Here is a 26,952-nt window from a genome sequence, read left to right as displayed (position 1 = left end):
CTTGAAGCTGCCAGAGTGATTATTTAGGAGTTGCATACAAATCTAAACTATGCTGCTTGAATTCTAGCCAAAGTAAAAGTTTTTAATAAGTGGAAAGTGACTAAATAGTAACAGCTATAGGGTAACTTTATCCCCTGAAGAGTAGGGTCAAATGATCTACATTCCCTAACTTTGCAGGGGTAAAAAAGGCAGTCTGTCACCATGGGAAGCTGGTGAGGGATGAAGAAATCTTTAACTCTGGGATGTTTCTGAACAGAAGGAAACTAAATAAAAACAAGGAATAAAAGTTGGATATAATTATTTTTCTCTTCTCTTGAGAACATGCTGGACAACAAGCTCCAGAATCATATTCGGCTACATCTGTCAAGGAAGAACCCTCTGCAGGGTAAAAAAAACCAAAAAAAAACCAACAAAAACTTGATCCACAGGTAAGAGGCTGTAAATGTAGCCATTTGAAGAACCCAATGTTTTCAGAGTAGTCTTGAAGAAGCTGTCACCTTTAGCAGTTAACTATCGAACAAGCAGTGATGGGGAACTAATAATGGCAGAATGGGACACAATGGACTTGCAACTATCCAAATACCAGCAGATGTGGTGGAAGCTAATAAATGTGGAAAAGTATTTGGTAGTCACTTAGAAAACCACGGTGTTTATGAAGTAGGAGGTTTAGGAGCACATTCAGATGTACTTAGCCATAAAATATAATTTAACAAGTTTTCAGAACTATCCAAACAGAAGATTTACAAACTTTAATCTTCAGAACAGTATGTGAATATTCTGCAGTGCTCACCCAACAATTTACAACAATAACAATATCCAAACAATACAGAATATGAAGTGATAACTGCATACATGACATTCTTCTCCCACTTCACCCAGTGCTTGTAAACATTTGTTGAAAATGACTGTGATTTAACCTGAATCAAAAAATATTCCAGTAGAGTTATGCTAGTAATAAACATGTAAGAGAGCAGACTCAAGCTTTGACAGTGAAGGATTTAACGTGACTTACATTAAACTTTCAAACCTAAAAATACAGCGTTAATTCATTGCAGTGCTGTACAGATTTTTAAGTACAAGGTGAGGATATACCACTAAGTTACACATTTAGAAGAGGCTATAGGAGAAGATGGTACCTCTACATGCATGTTTAAGGACGCAGGGTATGCTGCATTTGCCTTCAAGATGACAAATCCAAGGTTACATTAGCAAGGGGAAAAAGGACAACTTTGCCAGTGAGGCCAGCAGTAGCACTGTCCCACAGATAGCATTTTTTTTAAGTGTCCTTTGCTGTTACAGATTTTGGTGGTCTTCCACCTCTAGCTGCTTTACATTACCTTCATTTATAATTCTCTTTCTCGATGTACCACTTGAGGTAATAGTCTGGCGACCATCACCGCACTATGTTACAGTTATATGTGTTACAAAGACTGAGGGAACTGGGCTTGCTCAGCTTGGAGAAGAGAAGGCTTCAAGGGACCTATAAGCAGCCTGCCCATACCTACGAGGAGGTTGTCAGGACGACAGCTAGGCTCTTCCAGTGAGAAAGGGTATAAGTTGAAACAAAACAGGGTCAAACGGGATAGAAGGAAAACTTTTTTCCACCATGAATACAGTCAAGCAGTGGACCAAGTTGCCTGAAAAGGTTGTGAAGGGTCTTCAGTCTTCAGTTTTTCAAGACTTTCCTGGATAAAGCCCTGACTAAACTGGTCTGAGCTCTTGAGCTGGCCCTGCTTTTGGGAGGAAGTTAGACTAGTAACTTCCCGAGGCCCCTTCCCACTTGAGTTAGCTTACAATTCTACTTACTCTTTTTGTGGCACCCTTCCTGAAACCAGGGCTGGCAGCTTGATCCTTATGCTTTAGTTATTTGACATGATTACCAAGTGTGTCATTGCTGCTGCCTAATCAGCTAGATGGATCAATACAAAAAATAGTGCGAAACAAATTTATTGCCAACTCACATCCAAGACTTCAAAGGAATGATGGGCCCTGATTGATACCAGGGATTCCACAGAGCAAAACAATAAACTACTCTTTACCCAAAAAAAGGGAATAAAAGGCGGTAGATTAGGTTCTTAGGCCTCTCTATCTGGTAAAAGGATTTGCTGCAATTACAGCCTTCAGATGCTAGTTGCTAATGCAGCAAACCAAACTTCTTCTGTTTGCAGGAATGGTTTGTACTGGTGCAGTTATACCTATAGGTATCATAGCAACACATTCATCACTGGGCTGAGCCATGGTACTGCATGCAACAAGAGTTAGGGATTCAGGCAGTGGAGTTTGAAAATTATGCTTTCAGTTACACTTGAACAGGTTTTCTAAATGGACTTGCTTTTCCATAAACCACACAATCAACCGAAGAACAGAGGTTATTGTCAGACATCATAATATCCTTTACTGTTACTGGATGCAACATACATTATATTATTATCGTCCATGCAATTTGACCTGAACTTTAAATAGAAGACTGTTTTATTTCTGCAACACTTAAAACGAGGGTGGCTGTGACAAGTGTTAAATTATAAAGTAAACATATTCCTTACGGTTGCCTGAACTCATGGGTTTCTAAGTGTCATCAGACCCATGTAAGACCACCCTAGCTAAACCCTGCTACTTCCAGATGCAGACTATCAACATAGTGTGCTACCTGCCCTGTATAATTTTTAGCAATGCTAACATTGCTAGCATTTAAAAAAGTTTAATGTAGAAATCACAGAAGACTCACTAGAGGTTATGCTGTTTCAAGAAAGCCAATGAACATGACTTATAGTAGTGATGAGATCACTGCTCCATCATGTAATACATGCATTCTACACTTCTAATTGTTTGAGGTTTTTTTCTTTAATATGACTACAGTTGAACAATATATATAATTGGTTGTTACTTTCAGCTTCTGGAGGCCACTGGAGATACAATAAAACCGCATATAGCAGAACACATACTCTGCTGAACTCTACCATCCTGAGATTCACATACTCAGACACTAAATTTGGTCCTATTTCACTCACAGCTATGCTTATGAGGACCAATGTTTGGTTCCCTAAAAGGTTTTTCCTGCAGGAAAACAGGCAAAAGCCAGAGCAAATAAGTATTTGCCCACATACAAGATTCTTTTATTGGTCATAGCTACTACTTTGAAATTTGTTAAGTCACCACAACAATTTCAAAGCAAGTTTATGTTTACATGTTCACAGACTGTACTTTTGGATGTGTAAAAATCCAGCAAGTATTTGATGGTAAATAAGAACAGAAACCTGCAGCATCAGTAACATCAAAAGAAAGGTACCTACAGTTTTTCTTCCAGACCTAGCAAAAGTACATGGTGGAGGTAGACTGTTTGTTACTACTTAAAAAACATTTGCATTGCTATTAATGCCACCTCCATTCACCAGGTCTGTCTGGTGACTTTTGTCAGATAAAGTCGCAACTTTACAGACACTTCTGCATAAGTGTTAATACTATGTTTGGGCTTGGTACTTCTAGTTGCAACTAGTCTCTGAGACTACAACCTCAGAACAGAGAGTTACTTAAATTGGGTTTGTATATGTAGCTAAGATGCTAAAAGATGGTAAGTAGTAGCCAAATCTGATACTTCAAGGAGGCTAAGCCATGACAGTATAATATTAACTATAGTTTAACTTTCCTCTTAACGAAGTATCATCAGCGATGCAAAGACAGGCAGGGCTCTAAGTAGAGACAATGGGGAAGCCCAGACTCACAGGCCAGGACTGGAATGGCGACAGAGACCTCTGCTGGGAGCAAGGAGGGAAGCAATCTGGTAGTACAAAAGTCACCAGCTATTTCTCCAAGGTGCTTGTCTTCTGAAAGAGCTCTCCCATCTGTAAACTTTACACTCATACGTACACGATAAATATTCAGTAAACAGTCCATGTTACTTGCTTGATTTTGTTTGATATGACTAGCTGCTCTAAAACATCTCGAGAACGATCTGCAAAAGAACCAAGGAATTTCTTGTTATTCATTCAGAATATATATAGGTGGTGTTTAGAGATTAGGTAAACAGCAAAGTAATTCAATTATATATCTGCATTTATGCTTACCTTGCTACTACAATATCACACTTCAGATATACCTGCAGTAATTCAAAACCACTTGGTTCTTTCTCCAACCACATAACCGTAAAGCATCACCAACCAACTGAACTTAAAAAATGCAACACAGATCATAACCTCTCTTAAGTTTGGGGTTTTTTTCAGGCTGACCAGTCCTACTCCGTTCCACTGTTTCCTGAATGGATACTGTTTCATACTTTTGGAATAGAGTAGGGTTTTAATATGCTAACATATTTTTCTAAAGTCTTATCATCAACTTTGTGTCTTCATCAGCATGTTGAGGGGGGGAAAAAAAAGGAAAGAAAAAAATCCAAACTCCAAAACAACAAAAAAAATCCCTCTCTGAAGGCTGCCATTTTTCAAAGCAAAACTCTCACCTTCCTTCGAAAAATCTCAGCGTATGATTATTATTTTATCTATTAAGTTATTATTTGTTTGGGATTATTTACAAAGTATGGTGTGCTTTTCCAGACAGCAAGAAGATACTATCAGGAAGTAATTACTCTTCTTACTCCCTGCACAATTTGACCTACCTGTCACCAAGGGGCATCCATGGAAGAGAAAAATGTGTATCTTCGGACAACAAGTAAGGACTGCTTCCACAGCAACATCAGTCAGATTCACACAGCGTTCCATGTGGATCTCCTGTTATGAAAACAGTAGTAACAAAAGCCTGTCAGAGCACCCATAGTTTTGGAGGCAGAGCTTTCCTTTGCCTAACCATTTTCAGAGATCCCCACCTGGAAGAAATTATGACCTACTACTCTTCTGTGCATTGACCCCACATGTGGTCCTGCACAGACCAGAAAAACACCCTCAGGAAAAATAAGACAGCTTTTCTATGAGAGTCAAAACTAAAAACATAAACCTGAATTTTTCCAAAACACATGTATCATTCAAGACAACTGAGAAAACTCTTCAATGAGATTCTATGGTGTTTGAGTCCCATCAGTTTTCCTATGACACACATTCTCCTAGCAATTTGTTGTCCAGGAGAACAGAACCCAAACTGAATTCTGCGATTTCCCAAAACAAGCAGGATTCATGAATCTCTGCTGAAGTTCCTAATATCTATCTATCTATCTAGATGTCTACATAGTTCCTAAAAGAAGTCTAAGAACTTCTTCCAACACTAGACTAAATCCTGCTCTATTCTTCATTTCTGTGCAGTTGTATAACTAGCACCTGTTGTATGTGCTGGAGAAAGAATAAATAAATTCAGAATACATTGACAGATTATTACCAACTTTCTTTTTTTTTTTTCCCTTTAAACTGCCTTACATATAACATACAAGAAGAAATGCAGAAAAGAGATTATCAAATCTAATGAAAACAGGATTTGGGAAAATATACTTTGGGGATCCTAGGGTAAAAATAAACAAAACGTGATTGTTTTATTGTGAAAGAGTGTCTTTCCAAATGATAAACTCCAAGGGTCTTGAAAGAGCACAGAAATGAAAGGGACTTTTTGTAATAAATGCAACTTTGTACAGAATGATGACACAGAAAACAAGAACTGTAGAAGGAAGATATACAAAAGCTGATATAGGTATAGTTTTTAGTTCATTTTAACAAGTGAGTTGTGGAATCTGAATGCCTCTGAATGAAGTAAAAAGATTTATAAATCTGCCTGCTAGTTACAGTTTGAGAATTTTAAGACTCTACTTTTTTCACCATGTACCGGACGTTAGATCACTGTCTATAAATTTGCACTTTGATGACACGAAACAGAGGTATGAGGATTGTGATGTAGTCAAGGAAAGGAGTTACACTGAAGAAGAGATTGTAGCAAATCATTCCAAGTTCTCTACTAAATTTCTTCTTCTTACTGCTTGTAAACCAAGAGACCTAAACCATTCTGTATTTTTATACTGATAGAACACAACTTCTGTTTTTAAAATTGTCATTCCACAGAAAAACATTAAATTTTGCCTTATTAAAACCACACAGCCCCCCCCCCCAAAAAAAATAATCAAAACCCACCAAAAAAAACAAATGCAAAAGCACTTAAATACATGGCTTTTAAGAAAATGGAAACAAGCGTTGAGCACAGGAAAATAAACAAGCAAAATCCATACTACTATTCAGTCTGGCATGACTGAAATTTCCCATTAGTTCTTCTGAAATCAAAGCTCACCACTTCAACATTACTTTCCTGAATGCTTATAGATGAATTAAAATAAGCATACTACATTCAACAGAAGAAAACTCATTTTGAAAAGACTGAGGTTCTCAAAAAGCTGGTCTGGGGCACTGCTACAGAGAGACAGAAAATATTCAATTCATAACCAAAATCAGGGCACATGTGTACACAAACAAAGGCAGAAGTCAGAAATAAAAAACAATCCCTCATAAGTAATACTGATAATAATAATTAAAAAATGCAGGTATTTGCTTTTCTTCATTTCTTTGTTACGAGGTTAAGTAAGTTACCTTTAAATTCTTTGAACATGTTCCACTCACTAGTGCTGTAACGCCATCATCTGTTACCTAGAGGAAAAAACCACATTGTTATTAAAACAATTGATTAAAGCGCAATTTTTTCAAACACAGCTATTTGGGGGGGGGGATTATATTAATTTATTTACATCCTGCATTCATTAAATACAATTAATATTACAATATTTTCTTCCCAATTAAGCTTGTAGAGAAAAATATCCAAATATGTTTTTTTCAGTTTATTAAACACTGTTGCATTTTACTGCCATGTGATCCAGCCTGGTTTTCTACCGGGATGTTTCCAACTGTGTAACTGCTATTTCTGCAGCTTCCTAGTCTCATTTAACAGTGGGTACACTGTTATGGTCAGAGCATGGCACTTCTAATTTGTAAGGTTTAAAGCACTTCTGCTTTAAATTTTTCTCCTGTTTTCAGGACTGCTGGAGATGTTCCTGAAGGAAGTTTCTTGGGTTCGGAAAAAGAAAGTAATCATAGCAGTCTTATCTGCTGTCTTACTTTTACTTATCTTGAAGCAAACCAGTTACATAAGACAAAAATCCCTCAAACAAGCAGTCTTACAGAAGTCATCATACACTCGCACTAAAAGTTTTATCAAAGTGACTGGCTACAGACTGCCACAAAGCAATGATTACCTGCAAGAGAGAGACAAAAGACATTCCTTTCCTTAGAAAGGCAAGAAAGGCCAATTTATTTGTTTGCTTCTGGGAACCAAATTCATTTAGCTTCCTCCCCACTTCAAAAGCTGGATTGTATATCAGATCCGTCAGACAGGTTTTTTCATAGAGCCTGTACTAGATGGCAGGAATAGTAGTCATCAAATACACACATTCAGGCTCAGCCAGATTTGACAACTAGAATCCAGAGACCACAAGCTCCATTTCTCTTTAAAGATTTGATTATTCCCATTGCACAAATTGTCTTATTGCCTTCTGGCCCTCTATTGCAAATCTATTGGCTCTGTACGTCAAAGAGTGTTTTGATTGTATACAGTTTGATGATTGTGATGACAAGGTTGAATGCTTATGGGCAAGGATGAGGGGGAAGGCTAACAAGGCGGATATTCTGCTGGGGGTCTGTTATAGACCACCCAACCAGGACAAAGAAGCCAATGAAGCATTCTACAAACAACTGGCAGAAGTCTCACAGTCGCAAGCCCTTGTTCTTGTGGGGGACTTCAACTTACCGGACATCTGCTGGAAATATAACACAGAAGATAGGAAACAGTCCCGGAGGTTCCTGGAGTGTGTGGAAGATAACTTCCCGACACAGCTGGTAAGCGAGCCTACCAGGGGAGGTGCCCTGCTTGACCTACTGTTTACAAACAGAGAAGAACTGGTGGGAGAAGTGACAGTAAGAGGCCATCTTGGGCTTAGCAACCATGAAATGATTGAATTCTCAATTCTTGGTGAAGGAGGGGGGATCAGCAAAACCACTACCATGGACTTCCAGAGGGCAGACCTTGGCCTGTTCAGGACAGTGGTTGAGAGGGTCCCTTGGGAGACGGTCCTGAAGGGCAAAGGGGCCCAGGAAGGCTGGACCTTCTTCAAGAAGGAAATCTTGAAGGCGCAGGAGCAGGTACTCCCCATGTGCCATAAGAAGAGCCAGCGGGGAAGACGACCGGCCTGGCTGAACAAGGAGCTTTTGCTGAGACTCAGGGATAAAAAGAGAATTTATCACCTTTGGAAGAAGAGACAGGCAACTGAAGAAGAGTACAAGGACCTCATTAGGTCATGCAGAGAGGGAAGTAGAAAGGCGAAGGCCCAGCTACAGCTCAATCTGGCCACGGTCGTAAGGGATAACAAAAAATGCTTCTATAAATACATTAACAACTAAAAGAGAGACAAGGAGAATCTCCATCCTTTACTGGATGCGGCGGGGAACATTGTCACAAAAGATGAGGAAAAGGCTGAGGTACTTAATGCCTTCTTTGCCTCAGTCTTTAATAGACAGACCAGGTATCCTCAGGGTATTCAGCTCCCTGAGCTCGAAGACAAGGATGGAGAGCAAAATAAACTCCCCATGATCCAGAAGGAAGCAGTTAATGACCTGCTATGCCACCTGGACACTCACAAGTCTATGGGGCCTGATGGCATCCACCCAAGGGTGCTGAGGGAGCTGGCGGAGGAGCTTGCCAAGGCACTCTCCATCATTTATCAACTGTCCTCGTTAACAGGGGAGGTCCCGGACGACTCGAGGATTGCCAATGTGACGCCCATCTACAAGAAGGGCCAGAAGGAGGATCCAGGGAACTACAGGCCTGTCAGCCTGACCTCAGTGCCAGGCAAGATTATGGAGAGGTTCATCTTGAGGGCGCTCTCAGGGCACGTGCAGGACAACCAAGGGATCAGGCCCAGCCAGCACGGGTTCATGAAAGGCAGATCCTGCTTGACCAACCTGATCTCCTTCTATGACCAGGTGACCTGCCTAGTGGATGAGGGAAAGGCTGTGGATGTCGTCTACCTGGACTTTAGGAAAGCCTTCAACACTGTCTTCCACAGTATTCTCCTGGAGAAGCTGGCGAATTGTGGCTTAGACAGGTGCACTCTTCGCTGGGTTAAAAACTGGCTGGATGGCCGAGCCCAGAGAGTTGTGGTGAATGGAGGAAAATCCAGTCGGCAGCCGGTCACAAGCAGAGACCCCAGGGCTCAGTTTTGGGACTGGTCTTGTTTAATACATTTATCGATGATCTGGATGAGGGGATCGAGTGCACTCTCAGCAAGCTTGCAGATGACACCAAGTTGGGAGTGTTGATCTGCTCGAGGGTCAGAAGGCTCTGCAGAGGGATCTGGACAGGCTGGATCGATGGGCCCAGGCCAACTGGATGAAGTTCAACAAGGCCAAGTGCCGGGTCCTGCACTTGGGTCACAACAACCCCATGCAACACTACAGGCCTGGGGATGAGTGGCTGGAAAGCTGCCTGGTGGAAAAGGACCTGGGGGTGTTGATTGACAGCCGGCTGAAGATGAGCCAGCAGTGTGCCCAGGTGGCCAAGAAGGCCAATGGCATCCTGGCCTGTATCAGAAATAGTGTGGCCAGCAGGAGTAGGGAGGTGATCGTGCCCCTGTACTCGGCACTGGTGAGGCCGCACCTCGAATCCTGTGTTCAGTTTTGGGCCCCTCACTACAAGAAAGACACTGAGGTGCTGGAGCGTGTCCAGAGAAGGGCGACGAAGCTGGTGAGGGGTCTGGAGCACAAGTCTTATGAGGAGTGGCTGAGGGAACTGGGGTTGTTCAGCCTGGAGAAGAGGAGGCTGAGGGGAGACCTCATCCCTCTCTACAACTACCTGAAAGGGGGTTGCAGAGAGGTGGGTGTTGGCCTCTTCTCCCAAGTGATGAGTGACAGGACAAGAGGAAATGGCCTCAAGTTGCACCAGGGGAGATTCATGGGTATTAGGAAAAATTTCTTTACTGAGAGAGTGGTGACACACTGGAACAGACTGCCCAGGGAGGTGGTGGAGTCACCCTCCCTGGAGGTATTCAAGGAACGTGTGGACGTGGCATTGTGGGACGTGGCTTGATGGGCATGGTGGTGTGTGGTGTGTTTTTTTTTGTTTGTGGGTTTGGTTTTTTTTTTGTCTTTGTTTGTTTGTTGGTTTGTTTTGGTTGATGGTTGGACTTGATGATCTTACAGGTCTTTTCCAACCGTAGTGATTCTGTGATTCTACTGTACAGAACTGTAATAGAAAGGGTCAGATCAGTGCTAATGGAGAATAGACAGGAACGTCCCAGCATGGAGGCACATAAAGGTGTGTAAGAACGGCAGGTATTGTCAATACCTAGCTTAGCAGGTCATGAAGATGACAGCACATTTAGCTCCTGAAAACACCCAGACCAGGAGACAAAGGGCAGTAAATAAGCAGGACAGAATGGAGAGAGTAATAACCGTCAGTTCCTAAAGGGTATAAAATGGCATGTCCAAAGACAGTGCATGGTCAGCAACCTAAGACCAATTCGAGTAAAGTGATGAAGATTTAATAGCCTGTGTCCCTTATCCTCCATGTCATCAAAATAAATCTGGACCAGACTGCCTGGCTGGTGCCTGAACACTGGAGAGACCATCTGAATGCTACTGTCTTGATGCTTGTGAGTATATGGTTATGACAGCATGAGAGCATGAAACCAGTTTTGTATTAAAATGAAGTCCCCTCACTTCTCTGTACAAGCTCACAGTAACCACTGCTATACTATTACTACATTGTTGCAGTATTGTTTCTTACTCTATTGAATATCTATGGGCATTGTCTGTAATGCCACATCTACCCATCCTCTTTAAGGAACTCACTCTTATATTGGGGATAAACCACATGCAGTTAGTATCAAGCCACAAATACATCAGCTTCTTGGTACAGACCATTTGTCACCAAACTCTGCATGCATCTCTAGCAGAGGCTTACACAGCCCAGTATCAGCAGTTAAGTACATTAGCAACCCAGCTCCATTCTATATGGGAAGTGTCTGGACAGATAAAATGGCTAACACGCAACACTCCTGTTTTTGCTGACACATTTTGCAGAGAACTAAACTGTCCCACACCCTACATAGAAAACTGTTGCAGTTGCATGGCCCTTTCAGGCAAGATTCTTCCCACAATTATTTGCCATACACCAAGTCAATGAACATTAAAGAGGAAATGTACTGTTTAATTAGTGCAGGGATTTGTACTCTTGAGCCTGTGTTTCTAACTGGTAACACTGCTGGGATTTAGAGCACACTAGAAGTAGAGCAGTACATACAGGGTTTATGTATAAAACCTACCTCCTTAGAATGGTAACATAACCATACTGATAAGTAAACGTAAATAGATTTCTTATGCAGTCCTGGGCCAGTGTAGCAGTACCAAGCTTCCACTCACACTCTCTGTGTGCATACAGCGAACACAGAGCTACATCTCCTTCACAGTTCAATCCCCCCCTTGCCTCAACTGCCCCATTTCTTGTTATTTTGCACCACTTCTATACCTTCTACTTATTGTACTTCATCTTTGCAGTCACCAGATGAGCCTATTTTTAAAATGGTTACATCACCTTGAGGCATTTGGCCCCTTTGTAGTCTAGCTCACATCTTGCTTCCTTGTTCCTGCAAATGAGCTTTGTCTGTTCATTTATTTCCAGTGTTCTCACTGTTCCACTCTTACACACAGCTTTGCCAGTTCCACATGATATTTTTACTATGCATTCTGGCAATCAAACACAAGAATATGGTTAGGCCTTGCAATCTCTACAGGTATGAGCCATCCATGGTTTCTCTGCTTCATCTTAAACTTAATTCATTTGTATCTAGTATATGTTTCCATTTATTTTTAGTCAAATGAAAATCAGAATTCTAGTGTATTATCATCACATGATTATCAAAAAGGAAAAAAATGTGGAAACATATAGTTACTCAAGAAGCTTTCATCTCATTTAAAATATATACAGGGAAACTTGGCTATTTTGCGTAAAGGAAGAGAGAGGCAAGGGAACAAAAAAGTAATGAAATAGGTTTGAAAAAAAGAGTTAAATTATAATAATAAAAATTACCAAAGAAAGTATTAAATAACTTTTGGTGCCCTACTTCTGGAAAAACTGAAAGGAGAACAATAGCATCTAAAATAAGAACCTGCTATGTGTTTTCCAGATCTGACACTTCATTACAAATGCTCTGTGCTTGACTCACATTCAACATAAAGTAATCACTCACCATCACAGTCAACTGAACGCTACACTTAACACAAAAAATCCTTTCCCCCACTTCATTATCTTATTGTAATTAAGAAGTATGTTACAGTATTGCTGTTGCAGCTGATTTCCCCTTTTTCATGCTAAATACTCACTGTTGTTAAATCCTCTTACCTGCCCTTTCTGACATTTTAAGTGTAATTCTTTCTGTGGTGACTCCATAACATAACTCTGACAAGCCATTCAGAAAGCACAGTCACTCTTGAACTAGAACTAGTTATGGAGTGTTTACTTCTAGTAGAGGCTTATATTGTTTGACATCCTGTATTATTATTATTTAGGTCAGTTTGTCCTAACTGAAAGCAGACAATAATCTGTCCAAGATTCTACTTTCTTTAAATGAAATATTTTGGATTACTTTACAACTTGAAGAAAATGATTGCACTAAATAAAGATACTGAAAAAAAAAATCTCCAATATTATGTAGATTCTAATAAAAGTTTATCTTTGGTCCACAATACATGCTGTAATACCAAAATGTGTATTTTTCTGGTTACCAAGATGCAAAATATATCTTTCCTTTTCCTTGAGAGGAGGAAATTGGAAGTGAACTGTGATCCTAAATCTTGTCAAGAGTAGAGCTAAATAAAAAGATCCCCTTTCATCATGACAATCTTAAAAAATAACTGAATAAAAGTCAATCAGCCAACTGCCACCATAGTTACCTGAGTAGATGAAAAGTCCACACTGTGAAGAAATTTACAGTTTTCTCCTAGTGCCTGCAGAGATGCATCCATGATGCCTGAACAGCTGCCCAAGTTCACTATTTGTAGGAACTGGCAGTTGAGCGCAAGAGCAAGAACTCCACTGTCAGTTATATCGCAGCACCTTTTAAAAGACGCTTCACGCAAGTAAGGACAGGATAAGGCCAGCGCTATGACACCTGTCAAAGAGACAGAGCAATTAAAGAATTACTTACTTTTTAACATAATCACCATGCTGAATCCCATATGCTGTCCCCTGGTCATTGACTGTTCAACTTTCATCTCATGCCATGCCAGCAAGACTCTGTACAAGGAAATAATTTCGTGGTTGGTTTCTTTTAATTCAAGGATGAGAAAAAGAAAATTACAATCAACAATGCCAGAACTGACAAAAATTTCTAAATGCTGAACTCCCTTCCATGCTGCAGAGAGATACCTGAAGGATATTATATACTTGAGGTATCACCTCAGTGAGTGTATGAAAAAAAGCCAATAGCTTGAAAGCAGACTGATGATAGTGCTAGGTCCCACTAACGATGCAGTGAATATCAGGCAAAAGCAATGTAAGAGGTCATGTCTGAGGTCAATTCAAGAAATCAAAACAACAGTTCAGAAGCAGGACAGGAACCAGGTACACTACAACACAGCTCAGGCCAGGACTGAAGGTCCATGGGCAGCTAGTGTAGGTGGGCATGGCAGGTGAGACCAGTCATGGTCATTAGGGTCTGTTGGTGCCCTGAGAGCCCTGACAGCTAATAATAACCAAAATATTTGCACAGAGGTGTCAGGAGGTAGTCAATAAAATAAAAGTACATTAACTACAGATGCAATTCGTGAAAGGAATTTATTTCAAGGATGATGGAAACATGATGATTACAGCAGTACAGAAAACTACATCACTTCTGGATAGGTAGAAATAAAAAGTTGAATGTCATTAAGATATGTTACTGTGTAAGACCTTCAAAGAAACATGGATAAAATAGTACTTGCTTGGGTCAGAACCACTTTGCAAAGAATGACAGAAGACACAGTACGGAAGTTGAATTTGACAGAAAAGTAAGTACTACTGGATATTGTATTAAAGGACACTAAATGTTCCACATGCAACCTACAGAGCAAATGTTTCCTAGTAATGACAGGGCTGAGATATTTTTGTGGTAGCCAGCAGGTTTCTAAAAAAAAAAACAACCAACCAACCAACAAACAAAAACTCAAAACCCAGCAAAACAACCTACACAAACAAACGAACCAAAAATCCTCCACCTGTTACTGAATTAGTAAATGGTAACACTGCTTTAAAATGGGGTGGGTTTGGGTCTTTTCATAACTGATTCTCAGTTTAAAAGGGCTCAGTTTATAAGTAGGAAAGTTAGTAAAGTTGGATGGACTAGGAACTTGCCAATGAAGAACTAGACTTCCCAGTTTTAATTGCAAAGTAATTGGGAATATCTATCGAAATAAAAGAAAAGGATACATAAAGAGCTCTAGGCTTAGCTGGTACCTTAAGAACCGTACTAGAAATCAGTGGGCAGATAAAGGCATGAAAACCATCGCAAACTATATCTTAGGGGTCAAAAAGTGTAACAATGAGGTGACACTAAAAATAAATAAAATAAATTTTTAAAAGTTTAACCAATTACTTAAGTAAAAAGATGTGTATCATTATGCAGTGGTAAGAAAATACAAACCAAGACTGATCTAAAGTACAGTATACATTAGCTCAATACTAAATTAGTATTTTGCCTCAATTTCCAATAATAATGAGTTAATGATGGAACAAAGGAGTAAGTGTAATCAAAAGACACGACAAAATTTGTGGGAAGTAAAACTCAGCAAGCTTAATTCTTTTAATCTAATAGCTCCTGATACAACTTGAAACTGGAGGTTAACAGTAACACCTGAAATCCTAAAGTCCTAAAGCAAGTCAAGTCTTACGAGTCAGAGAAGATGTTATAAGCTTATTTAATAACAAACACTTTTAATTAAAAAAGGGGACAAAAGGAATTTAGGAAATCACAAGCTTGAAACTTCAACCCCAGTGGTACTGGTAAGGCTCTGGAACAATTTTTGAGGAAGGAATTATTAAGACGAAGTGGAAAATATGATCAAACGTAGCATAGTTTTACCAGAAACCTAGCATGAGAGTAACCTGATAGCTCTCTTTCATAAGATAATCAGTGCTCTAGGCCTATAATTTACACCACTGAAGTGACTTTTAATTAGTATTGGTGTGGCATTGGGGATTTTTTAAACAGTATTTACCCTAGATATTTTTTGCAATTTACTCCAAACTAACAAGAAAAATAAAACAGAAATAATATCCCAGTTATCTGTGCACAAATAGCATACCTTCTGAAGTGATTCCCAATCTGTTTTCTTTGCAAGAATTTAAGTTGATTTTTTTCAGTTGCTTGCAGTTATAAAGCTGCAATAATGCATTATCTGAAATATCACAGTCTCGGAGGTCTAGAGACTCTACAGCCGGGTGCAATACCTGTAACAAAAACCTACCATTTCAAACTCTGCTATATCATAGAACATGCATAGTTTTATCTAAAAGACTAGTAATGTTAGACATCACATAGAACTTTTAAAAAATATTCACTAGAGGATGGGGTTACCAGTCCTAGGAACTAAAAACTCTAAATAAAATACGGTATATTTGCTGCAACAGTTCATCTCCTACAGCATGAACGTTCAGTTTCTGTGATCACATCTAGAGTAGGTGCACATTACCACTACTATTCAAACAGTAGAAGTACTATTTTGATGGTACAGTTGCTAACACTAGTGCTTCCTCCAGCACAGGTATGTTTACCAAGGATAATACCCTCAAACTTACTAGCACAACTTTGAGGGCAGAAATCTGAAGTGTAAAGAAACACTGACTATGATCAAAACTTAAATCTGCTGAACAGATAGGGGTAATATTTGAAAGATATTTTGCCCCAGAGTATTTTTCTTACCTACACACAGACTCTTTTTCTCATAAACAAGCAATCTCATTATCATACCATGAAGAGGTACCAAATCCTCATTAAATAGGCTCTTTCACTCCCACAAGACCATAGGTTGGAGTTTTTGTGAAATCTTCCCCAAGTGGTCATTTATGAAATTTAGACCCAAAGCAATGGAAGGCCTCAGATTTTAGTAACAATAGCCATATATCTTACCTCTAATTTAATTTTCCAGGATTCTCACTACTTTAATAAATACTGTTTATAGCCCCCTCTTGTGCAAACAATCTATACCTTTGCTGAGCTGTACTTCAGACCAACAGGCAAGCATTAGGGCAGGTTTTCACATTACTTTATGTTACTTCCTTCAGCCTGTCATTCCCTTCCTTAACTCACAAGGATAAAAGCATATGGTAAATTTCCATATACAAGCAAAGATAATAGCATAGCTGACAGGCTTATTAAAGGCTTATTCCTTCCTCAGGTTCACCATTCTAACAGGTATAACAAAGATATCACAAGGAATACTGTTTTTCTATTTGCAGATATACAGGATGCTAAAAATCTTTACTGACAAAGTCAAATAAGCCTTTTGAAAAAAGGCAAAAAATTCCAGGAGATTAGAATTGCATCCTTTCTGCAAAATGAATGGCAGACCTCAGACAGCTTTGACAGCTTTTTCTCCCCAAATGCTAAAAGCCTCAAATATGTCTCTTTATGCCACAAAACCACCAACACATCCCACAATACACTTGTGAGTAGTTTTCATAAGGTAACATTCAGCTCTTCATTTCACTTATATTTCTGAATTCACATCTAAGGAACTAAACCAGCCAAACCCAGAGATGATGTGCTCAAATCCAAAGTGACCACCAACATTTATTCAAGATGCTTCTCCTGACTGTTGGCTTTCTTTCACAATTCCAAATTGCCTAGGACACAACAAAAGTGAGCAAACTGCTGGATTTGAAGCCACATGAGAAATCTTATGAGAAAAAGAACCATTAGGTGCAAAGAAGTCTAAATGAGAAGCAACAATACTATCAGAATACTGCCTATTTAAAGGAGCTAGAGTATCAAGCTTTCCCAGCCCATGATTCTTCACATGCTCAGGTATTACTTAGAGGTTTGCTTTCTATTGTTATTCACAGATTCATATTCACTGAACACATATATTAAAATCTAATCTGTCTCAAAGAAGACAGAATTGTAGATAGAGTAAGGATTGTTTGGATGCAGAGTACAGGAGATTAAAGTATAGACGTATATCCTGTGGACACATGCTGAATGGTTTCATAGATCTTTATGGTAAAAGTGAGATGGAATAAGGAGTTTAGCATGTGTGTCATGGAAAGCTGCTCCAAGCAAAAAGCAGAGTAAGGAAAAAAAAAAAAGCATGCTAACACAAATCTGGGCAAGAACAGGGAGGCAAGAGATGAAATAGAAGTTTATACAGAAGTGCAGGTTAACAGAATTTCAACTGGAAGAAATTCAACTTCAAGCAAAATGCTTAAACACCACCAAAGAAAGGACATGCATAAAAGCAAATGAGATAGCATATCCTGGAAAATTCCAAGAGACTAGATTAGCTGCAATACTGTGGAGACCATGAAAGAAAAGGGCAGGATGGAAGCAATAGCAAAGAAAAAAAAAAATTCCTTATTCCTATGGAAGACTAATTGAGACGTTGCAAACGTGACACATGTAGAATACTTTGGTTATACATGATACGAGCAAGGAACAGTAAGAAGAGCTAAACAACTTAAGCCATTTTTGGTATGCCAAGTGACAAGAATATCTGTAAGATGAAAGAACAGGAAACCTGAAAAGCAAAATGGTATGGAGAAACAGCATGAATTCAGAATCCAAGAGGTGGCTAGCATTTTTTTTAAAATGCAAGTGAGGTAAACCTGGAAACTGTTAGCAAAGAAAGCTAAGGTATAACATGCCCAAGAAAAGTGGTGACAGCTAAGGATAGAATTGCAGGAAATTGCAGGAACAGAGGAAGGAAAAACACATGAGAAAAAGAAGCAGAAAAGAATATCCCAGTGTCAGATGGAAAACAGGCTCCAAGAGAAGACACTGATCAACTGCTGAGTGAAGACAAAGACAGATGAGATTTTACAAAGAGATGGAGGAAAAGATAACTTAAGTAACTTAAACTCTCTCGTTTATTTCCAGACTAAAGATATCCTAATAGGTTTTGTGCATTTATACACACACAATCATATGGTTTTAATTATATACATCTCTTCGGATGCTTAGAAAGCATTACTTACTGAAAAGATAGCCTAAACCAGATTTTGTCAACTCAAATTTTCCAAAATCAGATAAATAAGACTCTGATTTTTACTCAAACTTACTTTGTATAATCAAAACATGGCGCATACTAAAGTTAAAATTTTTTGTTCATAAGTTTTCCACAGTACTTCTGATTCTGCCTCTAGTCTTGGCTTCACTATTCTGACCCTGAGAAACTGATACTATTTGCCTCTTCCGAATTACAGGTCAAAGCAGGAATGAACACTGAGTCATTAATTTTCTGTTTCACCAAGGCCAACCTTTAGCTTTCCTCAATTCTCACGCCTCCCTTTGAGGCTAAACAAGAAAACAGTAGATAGGTACCAAAATAGATGTGCCCCTGAATTTACAGCTAAAGAAAAGTCATTAACTGGTTTCATTTTGAAACACTGACACACATCGGTGAGCGAAACGGATGAGAGAATTTGAACTATTGATTTCTAGCCCTATCATCATCGTGTTTCAAAGAATCAGGATTTAAATAAATTATACGGTGATCATGTGCGTAATGTCAATAGAACATTACAGAAATTCCTAACAAGTTCCTGAAATCTTTTCATTACTAAATTATGCACTAGCTTCTTGAAACATACTACATTCAGGAACAGACTGGTTTGCAATAGAGTCTAGTTTCCTGTACTGAAAAGGGATAATATATATCAGCTGATTACACAGAAGTAAATTATCACTGAAGGGAGAACGATTTTAATTTACTTGTCACTACAAACACAATCTTTTTACTACTAATACAGGACTATTAACATTATGAAGTTTAAGGAAAAAACCTGTAAAGACATGGACAGAATAAGCAGGCCTGAATTTATCTGTTGTCTCATGTAAACAGTTTTAGTTTAGTTCATCCTTGTGTATTAACTATCACAGACAGAATAGTTTTGAATGGGTTCTTACCTCACTGATATTTGCATCAGTTATTTGCCCTTGCCTACTCATTAATTTAATCAGTTTATCCTTTATGTTGGGTGGCAATGACTTAACATCTGCAGCATATCTGGGAAGGTTCTTTGTCAAACATTGAAGGCATCTGAAATAAAGGAAAGTTACAGTACAGTCAAAAATAGGCATTACATATTAGAACTAGAACAATCAAGCCATACGATGTCAACTTCTGCATCCAACTATGCTGCCCTCAAACCTTATCAGTTCCAGCTGTTCCACACTACCATCAATTCAATTATTGCCCTTTGGGGTCAATCAGCTGACCCTTCTGTGCAAGTGTTTGCCAATCAACTGTAGGCAAAAATCGTAGCCTCATTTACTGTGATCACCAACCCAGCTCACAAAATGAGTTTGCTGGTAGTATGTTCACGAGCGCTAAGAAAAGCCTTTTCGACAGCTAAGTCTCTGCTTGGTAGGGAGTAAAATCTTTAGTTGGGACAGCTTGTTCCACAGAAGGGACACCTCTCTTTCACCTCAGTTAAAAACATTAAGGAGATATTTTCAGATGTAGTGTTTTGTTCACCGTCTAGTTTGTAGTACTCTTTTAATATGAATTGTCTCAACCTTTGTAACCTTGTGCTTAAAACTAGATCTGACCACAGAGGATAGTGGGGTCTACAAAATCACAGATCAACAAGTTCGTGGTCCTACAAAGTAGATTAGACAAAATAACTAGTGGACACATGGAAAATATAATATATGGGAAAGTGGCCCCACTTGGATATTTACAAGGTATTCAAAAAGCCTCATCAGCAATGGTTCATCAAGAAATTAAGCTGCTCTGGGATGAGGAGGAAGGTTCTTGCACAGCTGGTTGAAATCCTACCACAATCAGAAACATTGATTGGTTTGAACTGGCTCAGTATGGCCATTGTTTTTTTAATAGCAGTACTTTAGGCCTCTTTCCCCCCACTCTCCCCACATGCTTATTTGTCAGAATGATTTATCAACCTGAAGGAAACAGCCTGATTATCATATACACCAGGCTAGAGATTTTGAACTAACAACAATGCCAACATACACTGCATTTTCTATACATCATAAACATCCCGCTCTCTGGACATCTTTTGTATTCAGGTCAAAATTGTTTCCCTGTTCCGAGCAATCTGTTCCCTTTGCCAGATACTGAAACTTGACTTCAAGTTTCCATCATGAGATACTGCTGTATAAGAAATTGCAAACAAATCTCAAAGACATACAGGGCTTAAGTATTCATCTGAAAAGAAAGGACTAGGCAGAAATAAATAATAGGCCTACTATTACAGAATGCTGGGTGACGCCTTAAGAGATGATTTGAAATCCTAGAATTTTGTCTGTGTAAATGCAACAAAAAGGGATCATTTCAGTAAGAACATGTTGTTAAGAGACTCCAGATGGAACAGAGCTTTTTGGGAGAAAACATGAAGAACTTTACTTAAGCAAAATAAAACAAAGAGATCAGTATTATTCGATATATGTGGAACAGTACCCAGGTGAAACACTTGAAATAATGGTTTGCAAGGTCAAATATACAGAAGAGTATTTACTTATGCAATATTGAATACTATAGAGGGACACTAATCATGCAATCCTATTTTTTTAAGATTCCTAAGGCATTTTAATGTATCATAAGATACATAAAATGTTTATGTCCCAACCTCTGCAACTTTAAATTACAATCACAGGCTTACTGAAACACCAGAGGCAACTCCAGGAAGAGTTTATGAATAGCTTCTAAGCATCCTGAGCATACTGACTTTCAGAGCAATCACCAATCATTAATATGCTGAAAGACAACTACTGGTCCTTAAGGAAGGAATTGCAACTCTCTGAAGGGAGGTTTTACTATCAAAAAGCAAAGTCTCTAGGTAAATGAGGAACATAAACTAGAGTGAAGCTAACCAACACCCAGACATAACTGAAAAGGTAACACTGTCATCTAGGAAATGCCAAGACTTTAAAAAGGATTACACTACAGCAAAACTAAAACGGAGGGAGTTAAAATGGGGGAGGAAGGGTAACTCCTCACTGTTTCCCTCTTGCTTAGAAACCTAACATGAATCCATATAAGTAATGGAGTTCTTCAAATTGGAGGTTCTATTATCTATTGATCATAGATAGCTACCCAAATTAGATTCCCTAGGCCAACTTTTCCTTTTAAATCCTATCCAAAATTTTGAAAGAAAATGTTACTGCCCTACAAAACATTTTGCTTTTGTGGAATCAACATTTTTCCATTAACTCACCCTACTAGTAAACTCAAAGCAGCTACTGTAATTGCACAGTAACTCCCTCTACTGTAGTTGGCCTCTATACTTTTGTGTGATCTGGATACACACAGCAGTAACTAAGATTGGTAAGTAAAGAGTGTAACGCATTCACCTGGCAGACAGATTTTGTCCCAGTCTAACTTAATGAAAGAAACCATGAATCCCGTTTTTCATTGACAGGGAAGACTGAGTAGTGATTTACTCCGGTAATGACTTGATAAAAGACCATTCCTTCTTGTACAACCCCCAACTGCTTTTTCCCTGCTCTGCATTATCAGACTTCTTACACCAGCTGCTTATAGTTCAGAGTTGTCTACAGTGTGTCAAATGGCATACTAATTTGTTCCAAATGTGTCAAGAGGTACAGAACAGAAAAGGCCTATGATCTTTAACCCTAAGCTTTATGACAGGGTTAAGCCCTTATGACAGGATAAATATGTGTATTTCTAATACATAAAAGAGAAATTAGATCTTTATGACTAATTATTCTACAAATAGTTTAACTTACATCAAGTTGCAGCTTATACTAAGTTATGTCACATGAAAGAGAATACCAGAACAGATGTTAGAAGTGGGACACATCAGAAAAAATTATCTGGAGGAACAGATACTAAAATAGGTTTAATGGTTTAAATAACAAAAGTGATACATCTTCCTGCATTTTTTAGGGTTGGATAATTCATATTCATAGTAAGACCATAAAAAGAAGCTCTGTTTTGAAACTGATGCTCTGCTTCTGTCCTGTTTTCATTCATGCAGATGTACCCATCTGCAAATGTTCCGATGCCTTTGTAAGACCATAGTTTTCCAAAACACTGTCAGGTCAGGTAATGCATTAGTCTGCAATAGGTTGGCCACATGTTAATGATACCTGTTACACAGGAGCTATCTATCAACGACACACGGAACAATCAAACCTATGCAATACCTAACTACATACTCTTGTGACGACTTACATGTGCAGCACATTTCTTTATCATGTAGTGACAATCTTAACTAAAACACCTTTAAATTTGATGTTTTGTTTGTGTTGCTCTAAGAGTCTTATTTTTGAAGGTTCTTGGTTCTGAGTTTATGGCTGGGCATTAACAAGTCAGTTTAAAACAGCTGCCAGGGCTCTGAGAGATTTGTAACAGCAGCCTCCTACGAGTACAACAGCTAAAGCTGTTATCTGTCCCAGCTGCCTTCTCCACTATTCCAGCAAGCATTGCTGCTGCCAAGCACCCCCTCTATTTGGCAGGCCCTGCAACTCCTACACTGTCAGTTTTAAACCAAGCATAATTATATAAACCATCTACAAATTTGGTGTACCTCAATATGCTAGCCTTAAAACTGCACCAGCTAGGAGTGCATGTGTAAATTGGTCATTTCTCATCTTGGGAACAGTAACTTCAGGAAACTGAAGCTAATATAAGATATAACTTGAGAAAAGAAAAAAAAGTTTCTAAATATTTCTAATATGATGCTCTTGTATGTGTGACCTTTGGAGTGCTAATTTCTCTTTCGGGGCACAGGGCAAACGCCAACAAGCGGCAGACAAGCAGCAGATACTATCAAGCAGCAGAAACACCTTAATAAATGCACTTTCTGATAGGTTTGGAGATCTTAAAAATAATGACCTTATTAAAAAGACTACTCCACACACTAATAGATTTGTTTCAGTTTTTAGTTTCTGCTCTAAGTTCTGATAGTTAAATAATAAGCCTAAGGGCTAGCATAAGTAAGAAGTTTAAAGTGCAGCCTGACATAAATAGATGGCCTGATTGGCATAAGACAAGAAACAATAAACTAAAATTGCACACATTTGTTAATTATTAGTTTCAAGTATTAGTCTTACTGGTATAACAATTATATTGTTATTTCAATATAGAAAATCGCTACAGCAGTACTAATAACGTAGTGTAAAAAAGATTAGTAACCAATCAAAAGTAGAAACTGTTTATGGTATCAAGCATTACAGTAAAGAGAAATTACTAGGTCTAAGATCTAAGGTTAATCATGAGAACATAAGCATGTAGTGTAGTGCACGTCTTAAACATCATTTTAACAGATTAATCATGCACAACGAAAAAAGTATGGGTACTGTTTTAGCTTTGCAAAAAGAGAAAAGCTATTAGCAAGACAGAACCCTTGTAATTAATTTCTGTTAGCAGTCCAGCTGTCATTACATAACACTCTAACCAAATGTAAAGTCCAAACAGAGGTTGAAAAGGCTAGTTCCACACCCCTTGTCTTCCCAACCACTTTTTACTGCGCCTTCCTCATGCTGGCTCTGAAATCCACAGTTGCAGTGTGAGCTGTTCGGCATCTGATCTGAATGAAAATTCCTGTGATTAAAAATGTGAGGTCACAGAAATAATACTGCCAAAACAAGTGGCTGAGGGCAGGGGGTGGCAGCAGCCCAGAGTTAAGCCAAATTAGACTTAGCATATAGCCACAACTCTGGAGTCCCTACAGATGACTTTTTTGCAACAGAACCTTGTCTGGCACCAGCATGTCACCAAATCACAGCAAATTAAACTCATACCGATTAAAAACTCTACAGAAGTTAAAATATTAAGGCCTTATAATCTGAAGTGTAGCACAGATTTAAGCAAGGAAAGAAGCAAGATTTCCAGTGTGGAAACACATTAAAAAACCCACTGAAGTTAGCACAGTGTAATAAGGGCACCTGTAGCAGGCCACTGCAGAAGACGCTGTAACGAGGAGACAGCGATTTTAAGCAGAATCTGGGCAGACTTTAAGCACAGGTCTTGGTTGCAGAGACCTGTATGTCAGCATGAGTGACCATTACATAACCTGAGCACACACCACGATCGCCTTTAACTCATTCCTCTGGAGATGTGTAAGAATGCAATGCGTTCACTGTACCTCATTGACTGCTGCATGAACTTGGCTGACTGACTGTACAGAGAAGCCTGTACACAGCTCTGACTCAGTACATGTCCAAGCAGATTACACCATCCACATTCTTTGTCTTGTCTTGAGATTAAACAGCATATCTACATGTTAACATTCCTTTACTTGACTGCAGAAGTGAAGAATAGTTGTTTACTTCTAAAAAAATCTTATCACAGCTCGAAAGACCACAACAAGTGTGAACCTCACCAAAGATGGGATCTGTGCAGCATGCTGATCAATGTGAAGGGGTTTGTCTCATGCTGCGATGGCTGGGGTCCTCAGCATCAGAAGGGATTTAAGACTGCTATCACGTTTTCTACTACTACTATTCTTTATGCAATAACCAGTTAACTAGCCTTTCCTACTGAGATCCCAAATGAACCAGCACCTCCTTGGTGCCAAACAGCACCCTACCTTTGGCTAGGGTGAGTCAAATAGACTTTCTGAGCCTTCTGAGGGGGCTATGTGTGCACCTACCATGTCACTGTTCCTTCTTCTACGATGGATGCCTATTGAGTCATGTGAATGGGCAGGCAGTCCTTTGTCATACACAGGCACATACTTCAGTTAAGTGCTAAATACATATTTACCATATGACATCTACCTTTTGGCCGCTGGGTAAATAAACTTTTCTGGCAATTCATCTTGAAGGAGGCAGACTGTCACCATATACTGTAGTACATAAAAACAGTTGTATCTAAAAACTTAACAAAAACTTAAGATTAATTTTTTTCTCTTGAAGATACGAAGTGTCTAATGCAGCCATGCTTGACTAGAGACCTGCAAATCTAGACCAACTACTTAGTTCAAATTTGCAGAAAATACTCCAAAACCAATGCGGTTACATGGAAATCAATCTGAGCTGTGCTAAATCTAGTTACATTTAACTGTCTCTTGCCACAGAATTTTAAATTTAGCTTGAGAGAAAAGCTTATTAAGAATAATCACATTGTTTTCAAAAAGCTGGTTGATATCTCAGAGTACATTACTGATCTGCAGTTTAAACAATTAATCATTTAAATTATAAATGTTTTCAATGTTATTGTATTTTATAAGAAACAATAAAACACTTATTTGCTACACCAGGGCAACTATAACCTTATCTTCAGTGCTTTAAAAGAAGAATAAAAAGTCTAAGACTAACTGTATTGTTTGCTAGCTATTTTTCTTTTACTTGTCAAATCAAATATTTTACCCCTATGCTGTCTCTAATTACCTCTTAAACATAAAGGAATTTGTCATAATGAAAAACCCAAAGCAAAACACCATTCAGTGGATTCACTAGGGCCAGGTGAAGCCAGGGATCCTCAGCCATCCCTCCACATCCAGATCTGTCAGGGATTACCCCGTTACCTACCTGCCAAACCCTGTCACTCCTGTCAAACCCTGCCACCTCTCCTGTAACTTCTCCCAAACTGTCACCTCTGCCAAACCCTGTCCCCTACCCTGCCACCCCACCAAACCCTGTCACCCCTGCCAAACCCTGTCCCCTCTCCTGTAGCTCCTGCTGAACTCTGCCAAACCCTGTCACCTACCCTGCCACCGCTACCAAATGCTGTCATCCGCTCTGCCATCCCTGCCAAAGGCCTGCCAAACTCTGTCCCCTGCCCTGTCACCCTGACCAAGCCCTTCCTCCGGGCCTCACCACAGGAGGGCCCAGCGGGCTGTCCCGGTGGCGCTGCGTTTACTGGAGGCCGCGGCCCCGCGGTGAGGTCAGCGGCCTGACCCGCCCGGCCGGCCCCGAACCCACCGGACTTCCCGGAGGGAAAGGGGGCCGGCGGGCACAGGAGGAGGGTCTTGGGGCGGCACTCACAGGTCCAGGAGGAGCTGGACTTCCTCGCCGGCGCCGTCCCAACCGCCGCTGAGGCGGCTCATGGCGGCGGTGGAAAGCGGGGAACACGGCGCCGTCTAACCCAACGGCTCCCGGGGACGGTGCCGAAATGGCGGCGGCTCCCTCCAGGAGGCGGGCATGACGGGAGATGTAGTCCTGCTCCCGGCCCGTCCTGCGACCGCCTCAGGGGTTGTGGCGGGAAGCGGCAGGAGCGCCTCATGAAGCGGCCTGAAGTGTTGTGAAAAACCCCAAATCTCGCACAAAGGGGCAGTCTCTCCCCACTTCCAGCGCTTAATATTCAGGACAGAGTATCTTCCCAAGCCTGGAAGAAGTACAGGGAAGCCTGGGGAGGCTAGGAGCTTTCAGGAAAGGGGCACAGTTGTTTTAACCGCTGTTTCCCTCATTGCTGCCATCACTGCAGTTATACCACAGCACCAGTTTTCCTAATCTCCATTAATCTGCAGAGATGAGAGTCTACTGTCTGCCAGATCTTTCTACCTGCAATTCATTTCCTTTCTCACTTTTTTCTTCTTTTTACATTTCTGCCTGGATATTGTGATATAAATTGAGACGACACAGTCCTTAGGAGCTAACATCATTATTAGCTTATAATTGCTGCATCATTATCTTCAGACCCAAGACCCATCACTTACCCCTACTAAAAAGAACAAGCGGTCGACTAAGATAAGGAAACCTCTGTTCTTGCAAAATTAACTGAAGTATCCGCATCTAAGAGAAACACCGGTTGCTGATGATGCCCGATAACTTTGCTGAAGTCAATGACTGAAACATCTGGATTGACA

The 26,952-nt window shown here is 39.7% G+C and overlaps 1 protein-coding gene across 1 annotated transcript; it reads right to left on the bottom strand.

The window, feature by feature from the left end:
- Positions 1-859: 859 nt before the first annotated feature.
- On the bottom strand, positions 860-26,215 carry AMN1 (antagonist of mitotic exit network 1 homolog). Its single transcript, XM_059816618.1, has 7 exons — positions 26,132-26,215; positions 19,121-19,253; positions 15,303-15,447; positions 12,915-13,132; positions 6,507-6,563; positions 4,607-4,718; positions 860-3,949 (listed from the first exon to the last, which is right to left on the bottom strand). The coding sequence occupies exons 1-7, from the start codon at positions 26,191-26,193 to the stop codon at positions 3,876-3,878; spliced, it is 801 nt and encodes a 266-aa protein (XP_059672601.1). The 5' UTR covers positions 26,194-26,215; the 3' UTR covers positions 860-3,875.
- Positions 26,216-26,952: the final 737 nt, after the last annotated feature.

Source organism: Gavia stellata, chromosome 4 (genome assembly GCF_030936135.1).
Source record: "Gavia stellata isolate bGavSte3 chromosome 4, bGavSte3.hap2, whole genome shotgun sequence".
Taxonomy (NCBI): domain Eukaryota; kingdom Metazoa; phylum Chordata; class Aves; order Gaviiformes; family Gaviidae; genus Gavia; species Gavia stellata.
This window is presented reverse-complemented; position numbering and strand designations above follow the sequence as displayed.

Excerpts from the sequence above, each read along its gene's own strand:
- AMN1 (XM_059816618.1), bottom strand. The coding sequence starts at position 26,193 with ATGAGCCGCCTCAGCGGCGGTTGGGACGGCGCCGGCGAGGAAGTCCAG. Across the intron at positions 19,254-26,131 it reads GTCCAGCTCCTCCTGGACCT|ATGCCTTCAATGTTTGACAA; the intron begins GTGAGTGCCGCC and ends CCTTTATTTCAG. Across the intron at positions 6,564-12,914 it reads TGGACTTTTCATCTACTCAG|GTAACAGATGATGGCGTTAC; the intron begins GTAACTATGGTG and ends TTTTTCCTCTAG.